The sequence below is a fragment of the Gymnoscopelus braueri genome (assembly GCF_963280865.1).
Source record: "Gymnoscopelus braueri genome assembly, chromosome: 17".
Classification (NCBI taxonomy): Eukaryota; Metazoa; Chordata; class Actinopteri; order Myctophiformes; family Myctophidae; genus Gymnoscopelus; species Gymnoscopelus braueri.
The window spans coordinates 43,252,511-43,264,046 of record NC_137617.1 but is presented as its reverse complement, the minus strand read 5'-3'; the positions used below and the strand labels follow the sequence as shown (position 1 = coordinate 43,264,046).

Genomic DNA, 11,536 nt, shown 5'->3' with positions numbered 1-11,536 from the left:
CACGTGTCAAACGGGGCATCCATGTTGTAGTTAGAGCGGATTACGTTAAACAGTGAAATGCGAGGAGAAAAAACTACAGGAAGAGAATTGAGTTTCAGTTTCGTCTGTAGAATGGGAGCGGACGTGATCGTCAAAACCGGATCCCAAATAATTCCGTTTCCGGTCATCAAACCGGAAACGGAAGTGGATCAAAAAAAATCCGAAAGTGAACCCGGACATTTGTAGCGCGAAAAGACCGTGGACCGTAGGGCTACGGTCTCGGCGCTTAACAGTTGGATTTAACGGACCGTAGGACTACGTTCTTGGCGGTTAATGTGTTAAAGAGTTAACGAAATGCCAAAGAAAAAAAAGAACCTTTTTTTTATTGATGATCCAAGAAGAGAAAGGCAGTAGTTTCCCCAATGATGATGTCGTTGGTAGGTAGGTTTCCGAACTATACATAGCCCACCAATGAGACGCAGAGTGTCTCATCCTTTGTGGACATGTAGCTGTAGTTTTGTTTTGTTGTTGCCTTTTGGGGCTTAAAAAAAATATTAGATTTTTTCATTCAACGGTGAGTAGACAAAAATGGTAACATCTTATAATGAGCATTAGTGAGGACCAATTATATGAAGATATGCTCCTTCTGGCCAAATTATACTTAGCACATGGAAAATAGTCAATATGAGCTTTCCGCTGCAGAGGCACAAAGCTAAGTATATATATGACTTTATTGACTCAAATGAGGGTGCACGTGATGAAGGAAAATCAAGATGTTGAAATCAAAAAATAAATATAAAAAGCGGAAAATTCAAAGACTTCAAATTGACCTTTTATTCAAATTGATTATTTTTCTGATTAACTAGCAGTTAATTTATATCTATGACAGTTGATTTTTGGAACTGTCAAGTTATTTTTGTCTAACAAAATTGCTTATTAGATTGATAAATTATGACAAGAAGTTGCAATTTTGCTGCTTGGCCATATTATTATTATTAGTACTCATACATTTTTTGTAGGGGGCGCTATAAGCAACTGTCCCCCCTGTTGATAAAGTGACTTTAAACCTGGGGTCCCAATGCATTTTCATACTCATCTGTGTATGGCTTTCTTTTTCTTTATGTCCTTGCAGTGAATGGCAACGTGAAGGAAGGAGGAACCCATCGACGACAAAAACCTCCCAGCAGATTCAGGAGCTTGTGACCAAGTTGACCAATCAGTCTGGCTTGGACGTCATCCACAAGCCTTTCCGCACAGACAACCCCAGCATCCAGGGACAGTGGCATCCTTTCACTAACCCACCACCTTCTATAGGCCCAGTTATACCTTCTATAGGCCCAGTTACACACACACACACACACACGCACACACACCACAACCTACATCAATAAAGGCCAGCCCTGGGGCAATATACCATACATTTTTACAGAAACCTGCTAGAGACTGAATATTGTTTTTAGAGATGCGCATGAGTACTTGATTTGGATGTCAGTATTCGGTCAACATATAGAGTAATCACAATCTTTTGTTCTTTTGTAAAAGAGAAACTCAAATTGATATAATGAACATAAATCAGCCTTGTTCTTTTTATATTTTTTTCTAGAGTTGCCAGTTATTTTCACCCCTTTTTTTTACCCCCAGCCCATTGGAGTCGCTAACACAGCTTCCCTCTCCCGAACACGGACAGTGTGTTCGTATAGATGTGCGTCAAAGCCGGTTGCCCCGGTGGTAAATTCGAACCCCTTAGATTCTAGACTTTATTTACCCCTGCGACAACCAAGTGCCACTGAAGTTGATTTTTTTGGGGGGTGGGATGAAGTGATGTAACTGCAGATAAGGTTTGTAAATGAAAAGAACGTTCAGTGTTTTCTGTCATACATCAGTCGATCTAACGTTACAGGCAGAATGGCGACCAGGCAGGGCCGCATTAACCGCGGAACTTAGTGGAACTTGTGTTCCACGGCCTGCAGCCTGCAGGGGCCCTGTGTGAATTATGTATTTAAAAAATATATATATTATTGTAAAAAAAAATATATATATATTATTTTATTTTAATATTATATATATTCTTATTCTTATTATTTATAAAAATGTATACATTCGGGCCCTGCTGTGTGAATTATATATATTTAGAAACATATGTTGCTTTAGTTTTAATGTTGCGCGGCAGAACAGATGCAAACCTCTTGCATACCGTCGCTGGTACTGATGTGTCACTTCTACTTCCTGTAAGTAAACAAAAAAATAATACTACTGTCGAGTAATCTTTACAAGTGGCTCTTATTTTGAAATCCTCCACTTTTAGCGTAAGTTTGTTTCTGTTAACCAGTTTTACTCTGCTATCATGGTCTTGGTCTGTGACAGCAACACAAATAAACAAGAACCATGTGGATTAAACGCAAGATTTGTGCCAACGTTCATATTTACGATATGAAAACCAGCTCCTGTGACTTAAACATTGTACAAACTTTGGAAGTGCTGTGCGTTAAACTCTTTGAACCTCGGCGCAGCATGGTGAGTTAATCTTACAATGAAGATGTGTGTGTGTTTGTTTGTTTGAAGTTAGCTCCATAAAGAACCTCTCACTCCGCTATACAATAGCGGAGTGAGAGGTTCTTTATGGAGCTAGTTTGAAGTAGGCTTAGCTTAGACTGTATCTCACGTGCTGTGTTTGAATAATGTAGCTCACAGTTGTTAATGTCATCTCTGTCTGTCTGTCTGTCTTAGTGCTACCATAATGTACACTGTGAAAATCTAAATGAAATATTCTTAATACATTCGTACTGTGCAAATAGCTGAATAGGATGGGGTAGTAGGTCTACCTACTGTATTTTAACATCAGTCAGTCATAATGGTGAGCCATAATATTATTTTCTGAGGTGGTAAAAAGGTTGAGAACCACTGCGGTAGACTTCAATAGGTCTTTTTGCTTTAACTTTTCAAGTATATTTCAGAGCCTGTACTTTTGTACTTTTACTTGAGTAATTAGTTGAATGAGTACTTTTACTAAAGTTAGTGTATCTGAGGCTACTTCTACTTTAAGTAAAGAAAGTGAGTAGTACTTTTCCCATCTCTGCTGAGTATTGTTTTCTCAATTCTAAACTTGAATTGTTGAATTTCTTATGAAGAATAAGAAAATAAATATGAAACATTTGTTACCCATCTCATCACCATATGTCTAGTAGCCTACGACTGTAATGACCATAAAGTAACCTCCTTAATAATAAACGTAATTTGTAATGATAGACACTGTAGTTATAGCATAGACTGAAGTTGGAAAGGCTGTGCCCAGTGCCTGTGTCAGCACCGATCGTGCTGGCGGTGGCACGTGTACCAAACGCACGTGCGCGTGAACGCACCCAATATTGTCCGATTAATGTTGAGGGGGGGGCCTTTGATTTGGTATAGTTCCACGGCCCTGAGGGGCCTTAATGCGGCCCTGCGACCAGGCATAACTATATATCGTTGCTGTCAGGCAGAAACTCCATTTTGAAGCTTATGCATTTTTTTCCCTATAAATCACTGCTATTGAACATCCTTTATGTCTATCCACCAAAGGGGGTTGGAGTTAGCTGGTTTTGACTTTTTTTTTTTTTTTTTTCATTTCCTGAAAAATGAACATTTTGGAGTTAGCTGGTTTCTGCCCGACAGCAGAGATATGCAAGTAACTCATTGAGTAACTAAAGCACACATTTATTTTGAGTGGAATCAAAAGTACGATATTTACCTCTGTGAATGATGTAAGTAGTATAAGTTATTGAGGACAATTTTGAAATACTCAAGTTGATTAAAAATACCTCAAAATTCTATTGAAGTACAGTACTTGGAGATACCTTCCACCACTGGGATCATCCTCCTTTTGTTTCTCCAAATGTCTGTCAACTGAATAGCTTAAATGTCTGTCAACTGAACAGTGCATAGTATCCAGGATATTACTGAAAAATACTTGATATGCTCAAATAAAGCTTCAGTATATCAGATGACTTTTGACTACATAAGAAGCGAGGAAGTCAATAATAGAGAGTGTTAATTTAACTCTGAACCAGCGAGGAGGTTAAAACACTCCAGAATATACAGTGCGTGCCATTGAGACATGACCTAAACATGAGAGTAGAAAATATGACATTGTATGTGATGGTATTTACTGAACTATCCGTGGTTGTAATACCATAGTTTGTAGGATGATGGGGATCAGAACCTGTTGTCTTTTAGTAGACCTACGCTGGAAAGGACTCATTGCCCACACATTCATAAAGCTACTTGTGTCTTTATTTACTCACCATATAACATCTGCAATAAAGGTTTATCTTATCTTATTTTGTGTCAATTAATTAGCATTTATTTCTACACAAAGAAAAATGCTAACATATGCCAATTCAGCATTCCATGACATACATTCATAGTTTGGTATGAAGGTATAGTAGACTTAATAAGAATAAGTGCCGCTCATAAAGACTCGGGTCATAATTCATAAAAACAGAGGTCATGGTGGACAAGTTCTCAAGTAGATTAATAGTTACACTGAGATCTGTAATAAGTTTAAAACTTATTAAAAAATAAATGTAATAAGTATAATGCAGAATGTGAATGTATTGGAACCCACAGATATACTGCATTTAGGCTTCATGGTTTGAGTTCCACTCTCAAACCTTTGTGTGGAGTATATCATTTGACATATTAACCTTATACTTCACAAGAGCTTGTAGATCTGCTTTTTCCGCAGAATGTTTGCACATTTCCACTTCAGTGCTATAAATCATTCACCACTGGAGATAGTTATGGGACAGGTCATTGCTTACAAACTGTCCTGCAGCTTTATCAATGAGGAGGGTTCAGCATTTATTCATTTTTATTCATTTGTAGCAGTGGTTCTCAAAATGGGGTCCGGGGACCCCCAGGGGTCCTTCGGGGGGTTCCAGGGGGTCCCCAGCGAAAGTTAACCTTTTACACTTTGGCTATAAAAAAAATAGCAGATCTACAAGCTCATGCCGCATCACTTCGTGCCACACTATGAGCTTGTACAGTAGATCTGCTATTTTTCAAAAATCTTGAACATTAGTGAACATTTAGTAACCCAGATCTTTGCTTCTGGGGGTCCCTGGCACAACCTATTTTCAGATGGGGGTCTGCGTTCAAATATTTATCCATTTGGGGGTCCTTGACATGAAAATCACTGATTTATAGAGCTGTTTTACAAAAGCTCTCCTCAGCCCTGCTTTCTTGGAATGTTGGTGTTATAGCGCCCCCTGCAGGTCACAACAACTTTACACAGGAGTTTTTGTGTCCGGAACTGATCTTCTGTAGTGTGTTTGTTGTCAGGAGGACACAGTTAGGTGTAACACCTCGTCCCTTTGAAGAGGAGCTGGTGGAGGAAAGTGTGTTTGTTGTTAAAGTTTAAAACGTCTAAAACAACGAGGTATGTTTATTTGAGGTGTGTTTATCTTTGTGTTCATGAGTTTTACGTTTGTTGTACACATATACATGTGTACGTTATGTTTGTATCATTTGCGATAGCAATAGGTTTTGATGATACGTCAGTGAACTGGATGAGATCCTACCTGGAAGGGAGGGAGCAAGTGGTGGAAGTAAACGGCACCCAGTCCCCCCCCCTCCCTGTGACTTGTGGTGTCCCACAAGGAAGTATACTAGGACCTTTACTGTTCCTGATATATGTGAATGACATGTCATCGGCCTGCGACTGCAAGCTGTTCCTGTTCGCAGATGACTCGGCCCTGCTAGTCTCGGACAGGGACAGGCTGCAGGTTGAGAAAACTCTCAGCTCCGAACTCAACAAGATCTGCATCTGGCTCTCTGACAACAAACTTTCATTACACCTGGGTAAAACTGAATCCATCCTCTTTGGGTCCAGTCCTAACCTTAGCAAGGCAGAGAGTTTCACGATCAAAGTGGGTGATAATGTCATCAAAAGAAAGGATGAAATTACCTACCTGGGCTCCATCTTGGAGGCAAACCTCTCCGGTAACAAAAACGCCGAAAAAGTGATCAAAAATGTCAACCGAACAACACGCTATTTGTGGAGGATTGATCGCCTAGTCAGTAAGAATACTCTGAAGATTCTTGCAGGGGCCCTCATTCAAGGTCATTATGATTATGCATGCACTTCATGGTATCACAACACCTCCAAGGCCTTAAAAACAAGGCTCCAAACATCCCAAAACAAACTTGTAAGGCTACTTCTTGGCCTCAATCACAGAACCCATCTAACCCCTGCTCATTTTGCTAGGATTGGATGGCTTAGGGTTGAGGACAGAGTACAGCAACTTGCTATGGGCCTGGTCTTCAAGATACACCACAACATTGGGATCCCCCTGTATTTGTCAAAATACTTCAAAAATGTTAATGAAGTCCATGATCATAACACCAGAGGCAGCTCCACTGATCATGTTCAACCCAGATTTGGCTCAACTAAGGGTATGAACTCATTCTCATGCTATTCATCAAAAATGTGGAATGCCCTACCAAAAGGAGTAAAGGAGTGTAAAACCCTACTCACTTTCAAAACTGCCCTAAAGATACACCTTCAGGAGGCTGCAATTCGAAAATGGCCCCTGTCTAAGTCTTAACCTACCCCTCCCTACCCCCCCCCCCCCTCTTTCATTTTCCTCTTTTGTATATATATATATATATTTTTTTTTTTTTTTTTCTCTCGTCATACCAGTAACCTGAAAGCTGATTGTATGACATTCTGTATAGTAGTGTGTATATCTGCCTGCCTCTTATATTTCATCATGATTTGTGTGCATGGGGTCCTCATCTTAAACAAGCGTAATGCTTAATGAGGGTTTCCAGTTTAGTAGACCTTGTATTGTGAATTTGTACTTCCATGTACTGTTATGTACTGTCATGTACTATTCTCATGTCTTTCTAAATAAACTACATACATCAATCAATCAATGCGTGTTGTGAGAGCTTGTTTACAGCTGGACGTTGGATTGAGGCTGATGTTAGAATGGTGTTTAATAGAGATGTTAAATACATGTGAGTAAAGGAACAACCAGTGAGTTGTTTAACCAGGAGGAAGTGATGGTGATGTGAAAGTAATGGTGGGATAAAGACTTAGCCTTAGATAAGTATTTAGTATTTGATCGATTTTGACATTTTTATATTTACAAGAGTCTTAGCGACCCCCTCCCCCCTAGTTTGCCCTGGAATTTCACCAGTAAAGCCCGTATTTTTCTGAACATGTACAAATGCAAAATATAAGGTACTTTACCGCTTGCCCCAAATGTTAACTAGGTGTCCGGAGTGTTTGATAATGTATTAGTCCATAGTTGTCTATAAAGAAGTGTTTTAATCCCGTCTGTGGCCGAACGCCATTTCTTCCCCCTCGTTTACTTATTGTTTATATTGAGTGTAATTCCTACTTTCACCGGATGCTCCCGTCACTACCGCCCATTGGGAACTTCCGACAGAATCGACCACAGACGGGATTAAAACACGTCTTTATTGAAACATATGGACTAATACATTACACAACCACGTCGGACACCTAGTTAACATTTGGGGCAAGCGGGTAAACACCTAAATTTTGCATTTGTACATGTTTGGAGAAATCCAGGCTTTAATGGTGACATTCCAGGGCAAACTCGGGGGGGGGGGGGGGGGTCGCTAAGACTCGTCTATACGAAAGTAAAAGTCAGACTCGATAAAATACACTTTACATCTACGATAGTCTTGATCTAAGGCTAATAAAGACACAGACCAGACATAGACCAGAGTTTGATATTAAAGTAGACCCCATCTAGCCTGGTAAACCCTCCCTCCAGAAATCTCATTTGTATTTTATTTCAGGAGTGAGTCTGGCCTGCAGACCTATATGGGCAATTTGGCTGTGGGCTGGAGCTGGGCGGGAGTAATGTAGCTTTGATGTCCAAGTGGCCCTTTGATGTCCAATTAAGCCACTTTAGGCTGCAGTGATTATCACCAGGAGTAATTGGTTTGTCTTTGATGTTAATGAGCAGCTTGTATGAAAGGTGTATTGATTAGTGACGTGTGAACCACTCTGGTTCCACCTGATTGGCCTACCCCCGCTGTCAATCACAAAACAATGAGCGAGGACGCTGATTGGCTCGGTTATTTGGTAATGCACTAGAAACGCCCATACAAGCCTTCATGCCAGACTCACTCCTGGAATCAAATGGAAATGAGATTTCCGGAGGGAGGGTTTACCAGGCTAGACCCCATCACCACATAATCAACGTCTGTGTGAATCCTTTTCCTCCTCATTCATTATTTGATCACCTGGTTAGTGCTGATGCTGCTGCTGACATCAGTGGTTCTCAAACTTTTTCATGCCAAGGACCCCCAAAATGATATGTATTTGGCCGCGGACCCTCATCTCAAAAATGTTGTTCCAGGGACACCCAGAAGCAAAGATTTGAGTAAAAAAAATTCGCCTAAAAATATATATATATTTAAAGATTTGCACACATTTTCACGATTTTTCAAAAATAGCAGATCTTTCAGCTCATAGCGCAGCACTCGGTGCCGCGCTATGAGCTTGTATAACTGCTATTTTTGAATAGCCAAAGTATAAAAGGTTAAAATTATTGTGATGATATATATTGACACATTTTGCTGGGGACCCCCTGGTACCCCCTCAAGGACCCTTGGGGGTCCCCGGACCACACTTTGAGAACCAATGGCTTACATCATGGTTAGATACTACTACTACTGTACTACTAATACAGGCTAAATACTCCAGAAACAGAACCATGCTTATTGCCAAGTGTGTTTGCACATGAGATAGTTGTCTCGATGAGGTTGGTGCATTGAAAGGAAGTTTACACAGACGATAGTATACACAGTACATATACCAAAATAATACTTGTGTAAATGAAATGATTGCACACATACATTTAATTTCATATTCAGTCCACATACATACACTTGATGGAGGGGATTTTGTGTGAAGGGGACCTCTGTACAGTAGCTATACTGTACACTGTAGTTATACTTCAACGACTGTGAGCTTGTAGATCTGCTGTTTTTTTTTAATATTTTGAAAACCATTTAAATTATTTAGATTGAATGGCATGTCCACAATAGGGATGCCAGGTTGCCATCCTACTATAGATAGCAGTGTAATAGTAATACTGCTATGTACTATGTTGCAGTGATTTATATATTCTGTATACTTCTACACCACTATACTATCAATGCAGGTATGTGTACAGCAGTGATTATATAGTAGGCCTGTTAACATTCCTCAGAAATGATATCTGAATATTGGTCTTAAAAATTGGCTTATATTCAAATATTATTATTATACTTTATTTTTATTGTATTATGTTAATTTGACAGGGACAATACAAAAAAATAGCATTTATTCCACAGCTTGGAAGTCAGGAGGGAGAAGAGTCTCTAGGATGTGTTGCTGACATGTTATAAATGAGATAGTTCGCCCCAAAAAAATTACTATCTATCGATTAGTCACCTTATGGAGACTAATTTGATGAACCGCAGTGGTTCCGGTAGGAGACACAAAGAGTCTCCTTTGTACCTACCGGTCCGCTGGTCATCAAATTATTGGCTTAGGAAAGCGACAAAAACAAAAAATATCCATGTGTCCATGGGGTGACTAATCGATAGAAAAAAAGTATTTCTTTGGGTGAACTATCCCTTTAAAGCCACAATGCATAGGAAGCATAATGATGCTTAATACTTGCACCATAGAGGTATAATATAACTAGAGGGCGGATTGCCCCGCCCCCAGCTATCATTTCAATGAATGTGCTCAGTGGCGTTTTGAAGCACCCGGAAACCTGCCGGAAGTAGAATTATTGGTTCGATTTTGACCACACGTAGAGTTATGAGCATGCGCACTAGTGTCCTTTTTGCGTTCTACGGCAGCCTGTGTGTCAAGGATTGAACGCGAGATATTTATTAAATACACTCGAGATGCATATTTATATGTAAATGCATATGTATGTATGTATAATATGTTTACATATATGTATAAATATCTCTCAGTATGTTTTGCGCGTGCATGTATTTCTCCCTGCCTGCAGTTCCAGCTTTGGCCACTGGGGTGGCAGCTTCAATGTTTCTCAGCAACTCTGGGGGCTTGGTTTGCACTCACTGAGAAACATGTCCTTGTTCCTTTCAAGTTTGTCAAAGAAGTAACCCAGAGAAAGAATCCTGATACTCAACCTGCTCTAGTGACCAGCCGTAGAAGACAGGCTGTACTGTGAAGCTCCCAGGTACAAAATGTCTGTTAACTAAACAGTATGTTGTAGCCAGGATATTACAAAAAAGTACTTGATATGCTCAACAAACCTCCCCTGATTAAATAAAACGTCAGTAAATCAGACGGCAACATAGTGTCGTTCAAATATAAAGAGGACCCTTTTGGTCAAGAAGCTATTTCGTTGCATTTTAAATGTGGTGAGAGAGTAACTCCAATCCTGCATTCGTTCACATCTTTTTTACACATTATTACAACCTCATTTCACTAATGAATTAAATCACTGTGTTCAACAGGCAATAAAAACGGTTGTAGTTTGATCAGTGAATCATGTTCATTCCATCAAGGTTCCCTTTGTACCCTCTCAGAGTTAACCCATTAAGACCTGGAACGCATCTGTGTCACTTTTTTGATTTGAGCTAAAAATAATTATTTTATACTTTGGCTATTTTTAAAAAATCGAGATTTTTTTTGCAAATCTTTGAATATATATTGTTTTAAAGTGAACATTTTTAACTATATTCTTTGCTTCTGGGGGGTCCCTGGAACTAAATATTTTGAGGTGGGGGTCCGCGGTCAAATACATATCATTTTGAGGGTCTTTGACATGAAAAAGTTTGAGCACCACTGATATAGAAACATACGTTTTTTTTTTCAGAATACTGTTGGGATTCAGAAGACATTTGTAGAATCATGTAACAAACATGTAACAGTAATGTTGTGTGTTCTCTCTGCAGACCAGACCCACTCCACCACCACACCTCACCTCAGACATGGCTGACAACATCCTGGATGCTGCCTGCCAGAGAGAATCACCACAGGCTGCCAAGAGGATGAGACTGGACACTGACCATGTGAGTGACAGTCTTTTTTTTTTAACATGTTTTTTTCAGCTTTTGTCAGCAGAGTAGACAGAAGAAAACATCATTTCAATATCATTTTGTATTTTTTTCCCCCACATCCCCCCCCCCCCATTACTGGTTAATGTCCAAGCAGACAAACAAGATAAATAATATATTATATATTAGTAACAAATATAGATACATAAATAAATAAATAAATAGAGTTACAAATTGATAGTGACAAGTGACAACCGATATCTATAAATGTGTACCTGCAAGCACACATCCAGACATGATTAAATGTTGAGAAATAAATAAATAATAGTAATAATAATAATAAACAGGTCACCCCCCCTTCTCTCTCTTTTTTAATTTTGTTAGCCTAATTGCAGCCAGTTACAGCAGCATCTCCCTTGTAGGTGTGACAATTTTCAAGCATCATTACCAGATCAGTAACGTTACTCACAGATGAATAGTAGTTTATTTGTCTGATTATAAATGTCCCTCT

The 11,536-nt window shown here is 39.4% G+C and overlaps 1 protein-coding gene across 1 annotated transcript in view; it reads left to right on the top strand.

The window, feature by feature from the left end:
- Positions 1–5,318: 5,318 nt before the first annotated feature.
- The window catches only part of LOC308104262 (kelch-like protein 38), a 116,100-nt gene continuing 109,882 nt past the window's right edge, over positions 5,319–11,536 (top strand). The window contains exons 1-3 of the mRNA XM_080454655.1: positions 5,319–5,395; positions 10,110–10,202; positions 10,924–11,040. Of these exons, the coding sequence (XP_080310781.1) occupies positions 10,960–11,040 (81 nt within the window). The 5' untranslated portion in view covers positions 5,319–5,395; positions 10,110–10,202; positions 10,924–10,959. The remainder of the gene's footprint in view (positions 5,396–10,109; positions 10,203–10,923; positions 11,041–11,536) is intronic.